The 17683-nt window shown below is 52.1% G+C and overlaps 2 protein-coding genes across 4 annotated transcripts; both read right to left on the bottom strand.

Moving 5' to 3' along the window:
• On the bottom strand, positions 1-2180 carry Etv2 (ETS variant transcription factor 2). 2 transcript variants are annotated; one of them, XM_052179540.1, is made up of 6 exons: positions 2096-2180; positions 1914-2003; positions 1658-1717; positions 975-1451; positions 357-469; positions 1-201 (listed from the first exon to the last, which is right to left on the bottom strand). In XM_052179540.1, the coding sequence occupies exons 1-6, from the start codon at positions 2163-2165 to the stop codon at positions 1-3; spliced, it is 1011 nt and encodes a 336-aa protein (XP_052035500.1). In that variant the 5' UTR covers positions 2166-2180. The 2 variants fall into 2 exon arrangements, with proteins under 2 accessions (XP_052035500.1, XP_052035508.1); XM_052179548.1 differs by having other exon boundaries at positions 1914-2000; positions 2096-2165.
• Positions 2181-7338: 5158 nt separating this feature from the next.
• Positions 7339-16618, bottom strand: Rbm42 (RNA binding motif protein 42). 2 transcript variants are annotated; one of them, XM_052166272.1, is made up of 10 exons: positions 16385-16618; positions 16037-16172; positions 14123-14207; positions 13952-14026; positions 12342-12407; positions 12090-12265; positions 11224-11556; positions 10898-11015; positions 7677-7871; positions 7339-7593 (listed from the first exon to the last, which is right to left on the bottom strand). In XM_052166272.1, exons 1-10 carry the CDS (start codon positions 16522-16524, stop codon positions 7481-7483), a joined length of 1437 nt encoding a protein of 478 aa, XP_052022232.1. In that variant the 5' UTR covers positions 16525-16618; the 3' UTR covers positions 7339-7480. The 2 variants fall into 2 exon arrangements, with proteins under 2 accessions (XP_052022232.1, XP_052022241.1); XM_052166281.1 differs by lacking the exon at positions 12342-12407 and having other exon boundaries at positions 12090-12244; positions 16385-16617.
• Positions 16619-17683: the final 1065 nt, after the last annotated feature.

Genomic DNA, 17683 nt, shown 5'->3' with positions numbered 1-17683 from the left:
TTATTGGCCTTCTGCACCTGGCAGGTGCCCCATATCATCCTGATAGGCGAGGACAGGCACACGTCCCCCGAAGCGGTATGTGTACTTGCGTCCACCGCTCTTGAGCACGATGTCGCGGCGGTAATAGTAACGTAGACCTCGACTCAGCTTCTCATAATTCATTCCTGGCTTCCTCTTGCGCTCGCCCCACAGCCGGGCCACCTAGGACGCAGTCTTGAGGTCAGAGGGACCAGGGTTTGAGCTGCTATGGGCGGGGCGGGTCTTAGTCCTGATGGGCGTGGGGGGTTGTTGAGTGGGTGGGGGCGGGGCTGAGAACTAGGTAAATTGGGCTTGCCCGGCAAGGGAAGCGGTCTCACCTCTTTGGGGTCGCACAGCTGGAACTCGCGGTTATTGCCGGTCCAGCGGATGCAGCTGCTGCGCGCTCCGTCGTGGAGCAGCTCCAGGAGGAACTGCCACAGCTGAATGGGACCTGAGAGATAGAGGCGGGCTTCTCAGACCCAGAACCCTGCCGCGACGAACCTGAGTCGGAGAGCCTTCACTTTGAAGACTAAAAAGGTTCAGGTTCTCCCAATTTAGGACTCAGGAGTCTAGCTCTGTTCCTCCTCGGGGGTCTGTGAGTTCGGATCCCTCCATAGTAGATACCCAAGAGCCAGTTTCAGGAAGTCCTGGCAGCCTGAGCCCTAACTAGGAGATTCAGGAGTTTGGCTTCTCTACCTCGAAGACCCAGGAGTCTGAATGCTCCTCTTTCCTCACATAACCTAGGGGCTTGCCTTTTTGTCCTCTTGGACCATAGAAAGTAAGTGTCCGTCCTCTCACCCGTTCCCTCTTCTGCTTTCTGATACAGAACCCCTGTCCGCTAGCAGCCAGATTCCCGTATCCCGCCTCTTTCAGTTACCCAGACCCCACCCCCAAGGTATCCAGACCCAGTCCTAATCCGTTTAACTTCACCTCTCCTGCAGTTTGCAGCCTCTTACCTCGGTGGTTAGTTTTGGAGTAGCGGGTCAGTGTGGCTCTGTCAGACTGCTGCCTCGATTTGGAGGGCGTGGTGAATGCTGGACTCTGGTGCCCCTCGAAAGGGGTGCTGCAGTCCTGCAGCCCAGCATTCCACGTGCTGGTGTAGTCCGAACCCTCAGACCCGCCCCACGACATTTTATAGTCCGCTCGCGCTTCCCCGCCCAGGCCATTGTCCCAGTAGGTGGCGCCACTGGGGCCCACTGAACAGTCCCAGCTGGTGGCGCTCCAGGCGGCCGGAGGGTGCGACCACGAGGGGACCCCTCCCGCCGAGGTGGCGGGGTTCTGGCCGCTCGCCCCTTCAAAGCCGACGAAGGGGGAGGGGCTCGCGCCCGGAGGGGCGGGGCCTGGCGTCTGCGAAGCACAGCTCCACGGGTCCGAGGTGTTGCACCCCAGGTCCGTCCAGTCTCGCGACCACGGGAGGGGGTGGGCAGCGGGCTCTGTGAGGAAGGCAGACTTTAAGCAAGGGGAGCCCAGGAGTTTTGATCTCCCGCACCTTTGGGAGTTTTAGGGGAGTTTTGGCGCCTTGAAGATGTAGGTGTTCCCCGGTCTTCGTCCTTCTCCTTTATAGACTAGGGGGTCTGAACTCAACTCTGTGTGTCAGGACCCGGTTCCTCTCTTCCCACCTCCACGTTCTACCACTCACCCGCCTGGAAAGGTACTTCTTCTTGAGGTAAAGCGGGGTTCCAGTTCAGCTCTGGGAACCCTATGTCGGACAAGAGAACTGAGTTTAGGAAAGATGTGGGCGATGACTTAGGGCCCTCGGCCATCCACTCACGCCTCCTTCAATCTCAAGAATCCAAACAAGTTACTTCCTTCCCGCTCAGCACCCTCGCTTCTTCCGAAAAACCCAGGATTTCCCATTTCCCCCCAGCACACAGGGGCTCAGGCCCAGCAACCACCTTTCCAGCAGCTTTCCAGGTTCATCGGTGTGATCGGTGTGTCCCCTTGCAGCGCCACTTCGGGGAAATAGAAACCAAATTCCGCTCCTTCTGCGGGCAACAGGGGCGTTAAGGCCCGGTTAGGGGTCAAGGGGTCCGCATCCTCGGAGCCTTGCATACAGTTTGTCCCAAGCCCAGCTTACCCAGTCCTGTCAGCTTGTCCCCAGGAGGCACTTCCTGTAGTGACGCCTCATCCCAGTTCCACAGGTCCATGGATGCTTGTTCTGACGGTTCTGGTTGAGAGAGGAAAAGTTCCAAGGGTAATGAATGAACAAGCATGAGGGACCCAGGAGTCTGATTGCAACCCTTGTTTCCCTCAGACCCAGAGTAGACCTTTCTGCAACCTCCTTCCCCAGGATCGGGAATATTGGTTTCTAGACGCTTCTTCTCCCTCTCTTCAGACACGTAAACCCAGGCCCCTGCATCTTGGAGTTCCTAGTTCAGATACCCAGGCATCCATTCCCCAGTTCGTGGCTCACCTCTGGCAGGTTCCTTCTCTCCGAGCCAGGGGGGTCTCAGCCCCATTTCATACCATGCACCCTTCCCGGGGGGCCTGATAGGGAGGGGGGAATTTTCCGAGACGTCAGAGCTGGGGGTCGCAGCCTGGGTCAAGTTGCAGGGATGGGGGCGTGGTCAAGCTGCACCCCCTGCTTTAGGGATGCACACTGGTCCCTGGAACGGTCCCTTTTCAGGAACAAATTTGGCTTGGAAAACGACTTGGGGAACAGGGGCAGGGCACGGATTGGGGTGCTGAGCTCTAAGGGGTGCTTACGGGGTAGTAGGGATGGGGTGAGGGGCTTGGACAGGTTCCCCGTCTTGAGGATTTGGTGGTGTGACATGAAAAGTAGTGGGGGAGGAGGGTCTGGGGTCAGCTGGGCAGCTCTGGGCTTATCTGCAACAGGAAGAGGGATTTCCGGCCAGATGCCCCCTTTCCCTAGCATCAGCCTACGTCACAATCGGCAGGGTGACAGACAGCCAGATGGGGTGGGGTGGGGGGAAACCCAACCCTGAATCCAGGCACAGGGGGGTGTCCTGGAGCTACTACGGAATAATGGCAATCATAATCAAAATAACATCATCATGGGGGATAATAATAGTAATAATAACCACTGACGTTAAAGGAGGGTCTGCCGGTCCTAGAAGCCGTGACAACGGGCCTTCATTTAATCTCCCTAAGGGGAAAGTTTATGCAGGGGGAAATTGAGGCATGCTTTCTCCCGTTTCTTTTTCTGTCTGGGCTTTCTGGGCCATAGCAGTTCCCAACAACCGGGGAATTTTGAGTATGAACTGAACGTGAGTTATTTTGTGGAATAATTTTATATGTGGCAGTGATAGGTTTGGAAGGATATCTTTATCAGAAAGTGGAGTCATTTAGGGATGAAGTGTTTTATTTGAAGCTTGTTTCAACTGATTCAGAAAAGAATCACATGCACAATGTACAAAAGTATACGAACAATATTTGAGACATAGGTATCCCCCCAAAAATGTTTGCTTGTTAAACTGAAACTCAGTAACTAGGTGACCTGTTTTTTTTTTGTTTGTTTGTTTTTTGTTTGCTTTGTTTTAATTTGCTAAGTCTGGGGAAACTTGGCTTCAGTAACTTGGCCTCAGACAATGTATATGTGCTCATTTATCTAAGTACTTGCTTAGTAAATATTAATCAGTAAATATTAATATGAAAAATATTTGAGACAATTTTAATATTTAATTTTAATATTAAAAATGTACTTACTGGTGGCTGGACAGAGCTAGCACACACCTTTAATCCCAGCAACTGCGAGGCAGAGGCAGGCAAATCTCTGAGTTAGAAGTCCTCACAGAGTGAGTTCCAGTACAGCCAGGGCTACACAGAGGAACCCCGACTCAAAAAAAAAAAAAAAAAAAACCAAAAGACCCCCACAAAAAACAAACCAAACCCCCCCACACCAACCCAACAAAAAATACTTATTATAAATGAGTACATACTTAATATTAAAATCATTTTTATTTCCAGACATGGTAGTATATACCTTTAACCCCAGGACTAGGTAGGCAGAGAAAGGTGGTTCTCTGGGAGTTCAGTGTTGGTCTGGTCTACATAGTGAGTTCCAGGCTAGCCAGGGCTTACAAAGTGAGACCCTATTTAAATATAATAAGTAAATACAGAATTTTTCTTTGATTTGTTCTGGCAAGTGCTCTACCACTTAGCTATATCTCTACTCTTTACTATTGCTATTGTGTGTGTTCCAGGACACGCATGTCGAAGTCAGAACTCAGTAAACAACTGTGCAGCCTGATTCTCCTTCTACCTTCATGTGGGGATTGGACTCAGGTCTTGAGACTTGTGTGGCAAGCATGGAGCCAACTTCCCACCAAGCCTCCCCCCCCCCCTCTCTCTCTCTCTCTCTCTCTCTCTCTCTCTCTCTCTCTCACACACACACACACACACACACACACACACACTATGTTGCCCCAGATGGCCTCAAACTCACAGACATTTGCTTTCATCTGCTTTCTGAGCGCTAGGATTAAAGGCATGTACGACCTTGCCTGGTATTGGTTTGTAGTGCTCGAGTGCTTGCATGCGCGTGCGTGCGTGCGTGCGTGCGTGCGTGCATGCGTGCGTGTGTGTGTGTGTGTGTGTGTGTGTGTGTGTGTGTGTGTGTACACGTTGTCAGAGGTCAAAGGACACCTTGTGGGGTTATTACTCTTCTTCTACCACATGGATCCGAGGGATCAAAGTCAGGTCAATAGGATTGGCCATGTGTTTCTACCCACTGAGCCACCTCACTCGCCTAAACCCTTGACTTTTAGAGAGACAGTGTTTGATTATGCAGCTCAGGCTGGCCTCAAATGGAACTGTGGATCCTTTTTCCTCCTCTTGCTGGATTCTGAGATTATAAGCATGCACCATGAGGCCTAGCAAAGATGAAAAGGAACAGATTTCTGTGCATGAGGGTTGCCTGTATGTCTGTGCGCCATGTGCATGCCTGGTGCCTGTGGGAATCAGGTGGCACTGGATCCTCTGGGAATGGAGGTATGGATGGTTGTGAGCCACCATTTGGGCACTGAGAACCAAACCAGGTCCTTTGCAAGAGCAGCAAGTGCTCTGAGCCACTGAGCCATCTCTCAAGGCCCCGCCCCAAATCTTTTTAATAGCCTACAGAACTGACCCAGCACCTTCATTCTTTAGTATTTGGGTGAGGGATGTGGTACAACTCTTCCATTTTGCAGAGACACAGAACCTCCAGAGAAGAGTCTCTTGAGGCTATGCTCGGATCCAGAGTTGAGTGAGCCGAACCCCTGGGGAGATCACTGATCCCCAACCCCAATTCATCCATCCTAGTGTCCTGTTGGCCTTCTCACCCCAGGTTTCCTTTCCCTGAGGCTGGCCTCTCCTGTCTCCTGCTTCCCTGTGGTCCCTAGTCCTGGATCCGTTCACTAACTTGACACGAGGCCTTGCGACAAGTCTCACTCCTGGGACACTCTGTGTCCTCGGTCTCTCTGTACCTTGCTAGCTACTGTACTTTTCTAGTTCCTACTCTGCCTAGCCTCCCCCATCCCTGTATCTCTGCGGGTTGCATCCTCTGTCCTTTGCTCTTTGACAATCCCTTTTCCTGGGTCACCTTTCCATCTCCTCCCTTACTCTTTTAGTTGCAGGGAAGGAAAGTTTAGGGTAGGAAGAGCTGGCCACTGGGAGAGGAGGGAGCCTATGGGTCTGGGGGCTGAGTAGTCCATTCCAGGTGGCCCGGGGCTAAAGGGCATTTCCTGCCAGGGAGGGAGGCCCGCACCCCTGTGGCCAGACTGGAAAATGTGACGTCAGGGAGGGAGTTGTAAAGTAAAGGGTGTGGGGGAGAGACAGGAACAGAAGAAATTTGACACCTCTCCAGAGTGATCTTCCTGGAGAGCCTTGGCATTGTCTCTCCACTCCCAAGTCCCAGTCTTCCTTAATTTGTTCTCTAAGCTAGGGTTCTGATGGCTGTGTCTCTGGGAGACCTCCATACCTTCTTCCTATGCTCCAGCCCTGTACCTCTGCCTCCTGGCTTGGGCATGTCTGACTTAAGTGCTGGGCTCTGGGCATTTTCTTCTGGACCTTTTTCTTCTTTTTCTTTCTTTCTGCCCCCCCCCCCCCCCCCCCCCCGTTTCTTCTTTATAGTCTTGGCTGTCCTATAACTTGATAAATAGACCAGGCTGGCTTCAAAACTCACAGAAATCTTTCTGCCTCTGCCTCCCAGTGCTGGGCCTCATTCTGTGGAATCCTTCCCACATCCACATAGGCATATGCAGTCACCCTCAGCTCAGGAATTTCACTTTGCAGGCTTCTGAGAGACGGTCTTACTACAAAGTGCAGACAGGCCTTGAACTCATGGTTATCTTCCGGCCTCAGCTTTCCAGGAGCTGGGCTTCCCCTCATGTATCGCCCACTCAGGCTTGAAGCTGGAAGCTATGTACAGACCCCAGGGGCACATAGAGCTGGTAGGGCTAGAGAGGGAAGAGAAATGGAACCCCAGAAGCCTACAAGAGATGCTGAATAGGGCTCAGCAGAGAAACCACACACCCTGAGGTCCACAAGGTGATCAAGACAGGGAGAAGAGGGTCTCCAAGCCAGAGATGGTAGTCCATACGGGGATCCCAGCTGGGCTACAGGGCTAGTTTAGACCAGACTCCTCCTTTGGGATGTCTCCATCCTGAGGTCAGTTTCTGGGCTTCCCAATCCATGGCCTAACCACTCCAGGCCGTCTGGCTTGGGGTCAATGGAGACCGCATTTCATGAGCTCTAAGAGCTGTTGGTAATCACAGTACCCCCAGTATTGCCAAGATCCTGGAACAGATGGAAGTCTACCACGGTGGCCGTGCATTCTAGGACAGGGCCAAGAGCACAGGCTGGAGTCAGAAACACAGACCCAAGCTAGGTTTGGCTTTGCCCTTCCAACAGCCCGTTCCTCAGATGAAATGGGCTAACACTCGCCATGCACTTGAGAACTTAGAAGGCTGGAGGCTGAGAAGAAGACTCTGAGGGTAGGTGCCTACCCAGTATACACAAAGTCCTAAGTTCAGTTCCCAGTACCCATACACTTGGTGTGCAGTGCACACATGTAGTCCTTGCTCCTGGAGTATAGTTGTAAACCACAGCTGTGTTTGAGGCCAGCCGGGAACATAAGAGAGAGATCCTGTCACAGGGAGCTGGTGAGATGACTCAGTAGGTAAAGATTCTCGGTACACACACACACACACACACACACACACACACACACACACACACACACACACACACCAAAAAGAAGTAATGGCCACAGACTAAACATTGTTCATCTGAATGTTTGCTGGGTAAACTTTCAAAGTTCTCAGTTCTCAGGTGGGGTGAGCCAAGCCCTGTTGGCCAACAGTTTCTAAGTCCAGTCAGGGATGGAAATGAAGGTAATTTATTGAAATTGGTTTTGGGACAGGTGAATGGACAGCTGGGGTTTCCCACAGACAACTGTTGGAAGGAGCCAGCACACAGCCGGGGGTGGGGTGGGGGTGGGGGAGCAGGTGCCCGGCCACAGACCCTATCTGAGGCCTAACTTCTTCTTTTCCTTCTGCTTCTTTCGGACCACATCCAGGTTCCGGTCCTTCCACATGCTTTTGCGAAGCTTGATGGGGCGTGAGCCCACGTACTTCCCTGTGGGAATGGAGACTTCCAGGTCAGACTTGGGAGGTGAGGCTTCTACCACACCCACCCTCCCCAGGAGAGGCCTTGCTCACCATTCATCTCGCGCATGGCGCGCACATAGTCACTGGGGTCCTTGAAGCTGACAAAGCCATAGCCCTTGGTTTTGCCTGTGCGCTTGTCACGGATCACCTTAGCCTTAAGGAAGGATGGGAAACGGCTGAAGGCTCGTGCCAAGATGTCATCATTCACCTCATTGCCCAGATCCCCGCAGAAGATACGGAAGTCATCTGGGATTAGGAGAGAAGAGGTCAGAGTCAGAACATCCCCAGTCTCTGCCCAGAACCTTCAGTTAGTAACTGCCAATACCCATGTAGTGGTGAACCTTGTGTCAGGCAGCCTCACAGGGAAGCCTCTGAGACCCTCTAGGCCCTTTCCCACAGAGGCAGAGGAATCAAGTTCCTGCCTGAACTCACATCAAGCAGAGAGCTGGAGTTCAGGCATCTGGTTGCAGTCTTACCCTATTCTCCCTTTGAAATAGGTTGTTCTGTAGTAGGCTCAGGCTGGCCTCAAACTCAGCCATCCTGCCTCAGCGTCCCACGCACTGGGAGTACAGGTGTGAACACACCCAGCCAGAGCCTGCACCTGTAACCTCCAGCAGCATAGCCTTCCCTCACCTCAGGCGGTCACTTCTTTCTACAATGAAGCCTCAACCCTGTCTTAGCTTTAGTCCTTCCTTGGTGTTTTGAGCCTCTGGCACTCAGCAGCCTCCTGGGACACCTCATTCTTCCTCCGCTGGGCTGCCTCTGAGTCTGCTTTAACCCCACACTGACAAGGGAACACACTGCCTGCCCCTTCTCCAGAGAGACCCCCATCGGCACTCTTGGGCTTATCCTCAGGGCCTGTATCTCTAGAAGGCATGCTCTTGAATTACTGCCTTCCTCCATGAAAACAGATGCGGGACTCAAAAGATCAACGACCACAGGCCGCAGGCCCGTCCTACGGAAGGAGGCAGCCGCCGAGGGCTGGAGTGAAAGGCAGTTTGCTTTGTCCTCAGCTATGGCGGAGGCTGCCTCATGGCTTCCAAGGTGACTAAAGATACTACTTAAGAGTGACATATGCTACCAAAAGTGATTAAGGATACCATTTGAGAGTAAGGTTGGTTACCCCAGGAGGGAACAGCCTGACAACCTACTGCAAGATTTCTCTAGCAAGGCCATTGACCTAGCAAGTTAAAAAAAGAAAACATATATAAAATATAAGTCAGGCGTGCTGGCAAGACCATCTTCATAAGAAAATGGCTGCAGAGGTGTGTCCTGAAGTCAAGTGTCCACAAGCTGACCTCTCAGCTAAAACTTATTTTTCGGAGGCTGGAGGGAAGGGTCTCACTCTGTAGCCCTGGCTGGCTTCACACCTGGCGCTCCACCTGCTTGTGCGTCCCGAGTGCTGGGATCAGACGGTGTGCCTCCTGGGCACGTCTCACAGGAAGCATGCTTCCTGGTGAGGCTGACAGTCTGGGCAAGGTCTGCAGGGCGTTCAGGCAAGCAGAGGTGCCGCCAGGCTGTCCCCTGCCCTCCTGGCTTTATGTCCGTGACCCTGGGCCAGCATGCAGGATGCTGGCTGGAATCTAAAGAGTCCCTCTCCCCAGTTCTGCATCATTTATTCTGGGTCTAGAATTTAGTTAGCTTTTTTTTTTTTTTTTTTTTGATTTTTTCAAGACAGGGTTTCTCTGTGTAGCCCTGGCTGTCCTGGAACTCACTCTGTAGACCAGGCTGGCCTCGAACTCAGAAATCCGCCTGCCTCTGCCTCCCAGAGTGCTGGGATTACAGGCGTGCACCACCACCACCCGGCTGCTAGCTTCTTTTTTAAAGGCAAAAAAAAAAAAACTTTTTTTTTTCTTTCTGGTCTAAAGGTTTTTTTTTTTTTTTTTTTTGATTTTTGAGACAGGGTTTCTCTGTATAGCCCTGGCTGTTCTGGAACTCACTCTTGTAGACCAGGCTGGCCTCGAATTCAGAAATCACCTGCCTCTGCCTCCTAAGTGCTGGGGCTAAAGGCATGCGCAACCATGCCTGGCAAGTTTTATTTCTTAAGTACATGTGAGCGCAGCTGTCCCTGGGCTCCAGAAGTCTCAGACCCCTGGGGTTGGAGTTACAGGTAGTTGTGAGTGGCTTCACGCAGGAACTGAGCTGAGGTAGTAAGTACTCTCTCACCACCGAAGCATCTCTCTTTCCCGCCAGCTTGTTCAATTTCTTTCCACACTGCTGGTAGATGGAACTCGGCTCACACACGCCAGGCAAGTGTGCTCCACTGAGCTTCACGCCAGGCCCTGTAGGCCAGTGTGATCAGAACAAAGGAAAGAGCAGAAGCTGGGTGTACGGGAAGCACACCTGCATGTGGTTCTAGCGTTTGGGAGGCTAACTAAGAGATGATAAGCTTACGACTGGTCATGGCTACACAGAGAGCTTGTAAATATATCAATTATAATTATTTTCTTAGTGTTCTAACCGTATCATGACATGAGAGAATGCCTTCCTTAGGTAGGAGGCTAGGGATGAAGCAGGTGGTAGAGCTAACTGCACCCCTGGGTTCGATTTGGCACTGCAAAAACTGAAGAGTGGTGGGTGGTACACGGCAGCCTCACACGCAGAGGCACAAATTCAACATCTTACTTGGCTAAATAATGAGTCTGAGGACAATCTGGGCTACACGAGACCCCACCTCACAAGACAACAAAAACAGTAATTTCAATTCTTATTTCAAACATGGGCATGAGCTTTTGAAGGCAGGATTCCATGGATGCCTAGCACGCACATGGCCTGGGATCCATCCCGAGCTTTGTGTGATTGCATGTGTGCCTGTGCATGTGTATGGGTTGGGGGATACGGAAACCTAAACACACAGGAATAAAGCAAATACAGCAAAATGTTAACTGTGGAGTCCAGGCGGCAGGCAGGTTATTCACGGCATCACTGTGTGCTTTAAAGTTTTCATGTAAAGTTGACACAAAATCCTTTTGACCTTCAGCAGGCCTGGCTCCCCAGGAGTTAAGGGTCTGGAAGCCTTGGTAACAAACTAGGCACGGCGGCTCACACTTGTAATTCCATCACTCAGAAGGCTGAGCCGAAAGGATTGACAGTTAAGGCCAGCCTGGGCTACAGGGAGGCATCGCCAAAGCTCTAGAGACCAATTATGGCCACCACTTCCCACCATGCTGACGGGAGTCCTGCCCTCCAGGCACTGTGCAGTCTCCCTGCCTCCTTTTCCCTGTTCTTAGATAAGTAATGTCCAACTCCTCCCTCTCCCTTTGGCCACTCACCGGCATCCCACTCCAGTAGGCTGGGGTCCTCCCAGCTGCTGCCCGCTGCGGTGCGAATGCAGCGTTTCAATTTCTCTGGCTTGCCTTTCTTCTTGTCTTCACCCAGTGGCTCTGGGACCTATGGGGGAAGGGACGGGTGTTGAAGGGTGTGCTCTGCCATGCCTCCAGCCACAGCACTTCCCATTCAAGTACTAGATCTGCTTCCACACGTGGAGTATGAGGGGCTGCCTCCCCTCACCTGACACCCTCTGGCCAGAGGACTGTGTTCCTGTGTGTGGAAACTCACCTAGCCCTTTCTGTCCCCTCTCTGCATATTCCCTGCTTACCTCTAGGGCCATGAGGCCAGGCGGAGGCTCAGGCCGAGGGGGCCGAGGTCGTGGCCGTAGAGACAAGAGCTCAGGAATTCGCAGTGGAGGCAACAGGCCACGGACCACCTCCAGTGGGAGGGGCAAGGGCTCAGGCTCCGGCAAGGGCATGGCGAGGGCCAGCGGGAGGCTGGGACCGATGACTGCAGGCCCGGCCGGGGCTGCTCCTGCCCCCACTGCCACAGCCGCAGTAGCTTCCTCCAGCCCAGCTGCCGCGGCCACTACTGCCTCTTCCTTCTCCTTCAGGCCCAAACCGAGGCCTAGGCCTAGGTCTCGAGGGGCTGCCGGCTCTTCCTGTGGGCAAGGAAAGGCTGTGAGGGCTGGGCAGCTCACAGGCTTGCATTTTACTACCCCCATTGTGTACAAAGCCAGGGTCTGGGAGCCAGGGAGCGATGAGCAAGGAAGTATAGTAGCTGGACACAGAGACATGCAGGCAGCAAAGGAGCTGGTGAAAACACATGGGTTAGAAAAGGCAGTCAAAGGAAAACAGACACACGGAACTAATCCACAGGAGGTGCTCCTCTCCAGACTCTTCCACATAGGAGGAAGCTGGCCATAACCCACATGCCTCATTACTTGGAAGGCTGAGAGGCAGGAGGACTACAAGGTCTAGGTCAGCCTGAGCTACATATTAAGTTATTGTCTCCAAAGAGCAAAGAAAATCAAGGTTTTTGTTTGTTTTTGTTTTTTTTGTCATACAAAGACAAAGATAAAAGAACAGGGGCACAAAGATGCAGAAGCAGAGTCTTCGAAAGAAGGCTTAAGTGTAAGTCAGGACTAGGGCCCACCCTCTGTACCTTTAGCCACAGTAGTCAGTCCCCACTTACCAGGGGGGGTCTCAGAGCAGCCATAGGACCCAGGGGTGGTCCAGGTGCCCGAGCCATTGGTGGCAGCATCATGGGTGGTCCAGGAGGCCCAGGCAGAGGGGGTCCAACCAGGGCCTGGTGTGGAGGCCTCAGGGCCATAGGTCGGGGGCCACCAGCTGCAGAAGAAAGAGCGGAATCTATTAGGGTGTTAGTGGGGGAGTCCCATGGCGTGGGAGAAATTGCTCGGCAGGGCTCATGACCCTGGCCCCTCACCTGCTCTCTGTAGCACGTGGGGGACGAAGGCAGGACGCAGGATAGGGGCCCTCTGAGGGGCCACAGCTGTGGGAGAGAGAGATGGGGGTGTCATGGGGGAAAGGGACACTTGGGACAAGATGTTTGTGTAGGTATTATGAGCACCCAGGAAATCCTGGAGAAGAGACTGAGGAGCCTTTTGGAGGATGAAGTGGTTTTGCCATCGAGTCACTCAGCACACTGACTGTGAGGATTTCCTGTGGGCCTAAGCCTGCTGCGAATAGTGCTAGGAACCCAGCAGGCCACACAGTCCTTTGGTGCTCTTGGTCCAGATAGGAGACAATCCACGCACTGCCAGAGAAGGGCAGCCCAGGTAGCTGTCAGAGCGAGAGCACCCTGACCCAGCCAGCAGGGGCAGCGGGTGTGTGTGTGTGTGTGTGTGTGTGTGTGTGTGAAACTAGAGGCTTCCTGGAGAAAGGGACCCATGAGCTAGGACCTCAGGATAATGTGAGTAATCACACAAAGGTGAAGAGAAATATCACTGCCATGGAGAGCATTTATAAGGAAAACCTTTCCCTTCCAGTATAGGTAGGATTCCGGTGGACATGGGTGGGGGTGGCACTGGGGAGCCCCAGAACAAAGACTGGGAGGCATCAAATAGCCTTTCTGGCTGAGCCATGGCATCCTTCTGAGGGCCCAGCAGGATAGGGAGCTGGGCAAGGTGACAGTCAGATGTTCACTAACTTACTAAAGAATAGAAGTCAACATCTGTCAGACATCAACAGATCAGAAAGAAGGATGGGGAGAGAGGGACATGCCAGGAAGTGTAGTGCTCAGGAGGCACACGGGAGATTCAAGTCTGTGCCAGCCTGGACTGCACAGCAAGGTCTTCTAAAAGCCAAGAGCTTGAATATAGCTTAGTATATAGCACACCCTCAGCCGTGGGTTCCTCCCCCGCACAAGAGCAGAACAGCATTAGTATATAAAACACAGTTAACAAGATTTTACATTCAGCCGAGAACACATCTCACCACATGTTCTCATAAGTAATGTCACAAAGCCCAGCAGTGTGTGACCGTAAGTGTGGGCAATGGCGGTGGACAGGAAGGTGTGAGGGTCACAGATGAGTGACAAGCAGCAGAAGAGACAAGGCCCCTTGACTTGCTGACAGCTCAGCCATGCTTGGAACTCCTGAAGGAGTGGGGCATATGCCTCTGCATGGCACCAGGTCACAAAGCGTCCTGACTACTCAGTCGCCTGGTGCTAGTCTACACAGCCTGTCTCCCTCGGTGGCTGTATGTCATGTTTACTATGTGACAAAGATCAAGAGTTCTGCCCTTCACGAAGCTTGCTTGTCAGATGAAGCAAAAGATGACAAGCACGGGAAGCAAACTGAAGAGCTTGCGAGAAGGTGCTACAGTGGGGAGATTGCCAAGCTCTGCAGGAGCAGACTGGATCTGAGGGGCTGGGCCTGAGCACGGTGACTGAGACAGCACGGAGGGTGTGTTCAGGGAGGCACTCTACAAAGGGAGATCAGGATGGAGAAACGGACCTGCGGCAGGGCAGAGACAGAGTTCTTAAACCCAAACACGTGTGCTTGGCCAAAGGTGAGGCCTTGGTCCCCAACCTACCTGCTCGCCTCAGGAACATGGCCTCTCGAGCCTCAGGGCTGTCCAGGTGACCACGATCGGCAGGGCCGAAGCCAACTGTGGGGAGGAAGAGATGAAGATGGTGGGAGGCAGGCCTTGGGCACCCCGTTTTACCACCCTGCCTGAAACAGGGCCCCTCCTTTTGTTACTTACCTGGGCCCACAAAAGGAGGGCCTCCCACCATGGGAGGAACCACTGTGGCGGCGGCGGCAGCTCGGGCCTCCAGAGTCTGTTGGACCTGTTAGGGAGAAGGAGTCCTGGCTCAGAGATGCTGGCTCCCCTGGCGGGGTAATACTGTCCCCTTTGTTTTATGGGGCTGGTGACCAGTCAGGGTCTGCCACAAGGTCTCTTCACTGGGGCTTCTGGAGCCGTACTAAGTAAAGCTGTTCTTGCTTGTTTTTCAAGACAGGGTTTCTCTGTGTAGCCCTGGCTGTCCTGTAACTCCATCTGTAGACCAGGCTGGCCTCAGACTCACAAAGATCTACCTGCCTCTGTCTTCCAAGTGCTGGGACTAAAGGCGTGCGCCACCATCACTTAATAGTTTAAGCTATAATTATCTCGCAGGATCAATTTCTTTGACTTACCTTCCCTATTGCACTAGCTCCCATCCAAGGACTAACCAGGTCCCTGTCCTTTCTGAGAGCCCGTATGTTCAGGGTGAGGCTGCAGACCCCATACTATCTTAACTAACGTCTGGCGTTCCTCCCTGTGGTCTACCTCTACCTGACCTAGATTATTAGCCTATTCCTCCATCTCCTTGAACTCACCCTTGCCCTCTCTAGTATATTATCCACACAGCTAAAGCCACTTGCTTAACCTATAAGTTGGACCATTACCACCCACCGACTTAGAATTCTCTAGTAGTGCCTCATTTCTAAAGTAAAAGCTAAGAGTTTTGTTTTGCTTTTTTTGTCTGTTTGTTTTTTGTTGTTGTTGTTGAGACAGGCTGGCTGTTAAAGAGTCTTAAAGTGGCTCAGAAGACCCTGCTAGATCTAGCTTTCATCACTGTCTTAATATCCATTTTTCCTTTTGTTCGCTCCTCTGGAGCCACTGACCTCTCTACTGTTGCACGAACAAGACAACACTGTCTCAGTCTTTGCATGGACAGCTTTTTGCCTGGGATAACATCCCTCAGTTATCTCATTTATATCTTATGCTTTACTAATACCAAAACAAAAGGCCTTCCCCGACTGCTAATAAACCTGTGCCGGGCGATGGTGGCGCACGCCTTTAATTCCTGCACTTGGGAGGCAGAGGCAGGCGGATTTCTCAGTTCGAGGCCAGCCTGGTCTTCAGAGTTCCAGGACAGCCAGAGCTATACAGAGAAACCCTGTCTCGAAAAAATAAACAAAAACCCCAACTCTGCCCTCCTTACCACTTTGTAAGACTAAAGAAACAACGAGAACTTTTGTTTTCTCCTATAAATCTCCTGCTTAGAACAGCGCCTAGCGTAGAGAAGGCACAAGAGCTGCTTTGGATCCTTTTTGTCTCCCCAATACAAGGGATCGAACCTACGGCTTTGGCACGCCAGGCATGAGATTTACCACTAAGCTGCATCCCAGCCCACCTAATAACAGTGAACAGAATTAACAAGTTTCTTCTGCTGGTGTTCATTAAATAGTTCCTCCCTGTTTCCTTATTTCCACAGCTTCTTTCTTACAGCTGACTATTAAGCACCTGGAATATTATCAATGAGGCTTGGGACTGGGGATGACTTAACACAAATATACATTTTACTTTTTTTTTTCCTTTGGTTGTGGTGGTGGGTTTAGAAAATAGGACTCTGCACAAGATTAGTGCTCTACCACTGAACTACATCCCAAATCTGTGAGTATAAACTTTAAAGAGATATTTATACAGAATATTCTACCACTGCAGAAAGTTCTACCGGATAGGATGCTGTAGAATACTAGTCTCCAATGGATTAAATATACTGTCTTGCATCCTGAGTCCCTGGAACTTAAGTTATTTGTCATGTCAGCCAAAACGCCAATCGCACTCCATAGAGAAGCCCTTACTGGGATCAAATGTGTTCTCCCGACTTACAAGCTGCAGCTCCCGCCTTACCTGTTGGTATGTGTTGGTGGCGATAATTGGGCGGATCACAGGAGCTGGGGGGACCTGCATCGCTTCTACCGTGGGCACCGCAGGCACAGCAGTTGGGATTCCAGTCACCGGAGCTCCTAATACTTCTTGCTCAAACCTAGGGGACAGACACCATAGGTCAGGTCTCACTAAACCTGAGGCGCTGGGCACTTCTCAACAGCGCCTTCATCCCAGCCAACGCCTCCCCGCGTCCCTCGGGTCCCTCAGCCCCTTATGGAGCCACATCTCAGGCTTCTGATGACCTGGAGGCTCCAGGGTTGAGTGAGTTTGCCCGGAAACAGCTTTTATTTTTCCTACTCAGGGCCTTACAGGGCCATCTCCGCCTCCATTTCTTTCAAGCGTTCCTCGCCGCTCTTGCCCGGGATGCCGACACCAGGCCCCGGGACCACGGGCCCTCCCGCCACCGGGAGTCCCGGAGCCGGCCCCGCTCCGGCCATCGCTGATGCCATGGCCTTCACCGCTCCTTCCAGCCGCCGCCGCGGGTTCTACGGACGAGTCCCTGTCTCAGGGTGGGAGCCGGCCGATGACGTATGGATTACCGCGACGGATGCGCTGCGTGAGGACGTAGGCTTAAGAACAGGGGCTAATGAGGCCTGGCCACACCCCCAAGACGAGTACAAGCCAATTAGAGTGTCGGAAAGACGGCCCCGGAAGAGCCTCTCCGCCGACAGAGCGCGGCTGTCCGGACAGGCCACGCCCCCGTAGGGAAGGTGGGCGAATGAGAGCAAAGTAACGTCACTTTGACCCACCCCGCTGTGGAAGCCGGAACTTTGAGGAGGCACGGAAGTTCGGAGGCTCTTCCAGAAGTTTGTAAACACTGGAAAGTCAGTGTAGGGATCTTCTGTTCTCGATTGACAGATACACTGCCAGGGGTCCGTTCATTATCCTTTTTTGAACAAAATTTAATTTTACTGACTACCTCCATGTTTTTCTTTCATTTGGGGTTTGGTTTAGTTTTGAGCCCAGGCATGGAACTCCCTAGGTTGCCACAGGTACAGAACAAAATATTGGCTTTTATACTAGAGATATCTAGAGAGAACTGTGGAGGTACATGCCTTTAATCCAAGAATTCAGGAGACAGCCATGCAGATCTCTGGGTTCAAGGGCAATCTAAGAGCAAGTTCCAGGGCAGCCAAACTTAGGCAATGAATGAGCTAGTTGTAAAACAGAAAGCTGGTAATAAAATTAGGGGGAGGGGGCATGTTCTAGCATGCGGCTCTGGCTTTAGAGTGAAAAATAGAAGGGACTACTGGGACAATTGATGCTGGTTAGCTGGAGCTAAGAAATTAGTGGTGATTAAGAAAAGACCAGCATCACTGAGGTGAAATCTTCTGGGAAGTGTTTTCTGAGAGCACAAAGAAGCTGTTCTGGATGGAGATAGCCAAGGTTGTACCTCATGCTGCAGCTGGACTTGGTAATGTGTAAGAGTCTCCCAGGAGGTACTGGTTTTGAAGGCATGAAGGCATCATGAAGAACAGCTGAGGCTTGGCAGTGTGAGAGGCCATGGAAGGCCATGGGTGAAGGTGCAGCCTCAGTAGCAGTTGACGGCCTGTACTGAAGGGGTCGTGCAAAGGAGCTGAGGCTCAGCACAAAGAAGAGAGCCTATGA

The sequence above is a fragment of the Apodemus sylvaticus genome, chromosome 1, assembly GCF_947179515.1.
Source record: "Apodemus sylvaticus chromosome 1, mApoSyl1.1, whole genome shotgun sequence".
Lineage (NCBI taxonomy): Eukaryota > Metazoa > Chordata > Mammalia > Rodentia > Muridae > Apodemus > Apodemus sylvaticus.
This window is presented reverse-complemented; position numbering and strand designations above follow the sequence as displayed.

Coding starts and splice junctions, on each gene's coding strand:
- Rbm42 (XM_052166272.1), bottom strand. CDS start 16,524: ATGGCATCAGCGATGGCCGGAGCGGGGCCGGCTCCGGGACTCCCGGTG. Junction 16,173..16,384: donor ATGGAGGCGGAGATGGCCCT/GTAAGGCCCTGA, acceptor TCTGTCCCCTAG/GTTTGAGCAAGAAGTATTAG. Junction 14,208..16,036: donor CCACCAACACATACCAACAG/GTAAGGCGGGAG, acceptor TCTCCCTAACAG/GTCCAACAGACTCTGGAGGC.
- Etv2 (XM_052179540.1), bottom strand. CDS start 2,165: ATGGACCTGTGGAACTGGGATGAGGCGTCACTACAGGAAGTGCCTCCT. Junction 2,004..2,095: donor GGACAAGCTGACAGGACTGG/GTAAGCTGGGCT, acceptor TGTTGCCCGCAG/AAGGAGCGGAATTTGGTTTC. Junction 1,718..1,913: donor CCTGGAAAGCTGCTGGAAAG/GTGGTTGCTGGG, acceptor TGTCCGACATAG/GGTTCCCAGAGCTGAACTGG.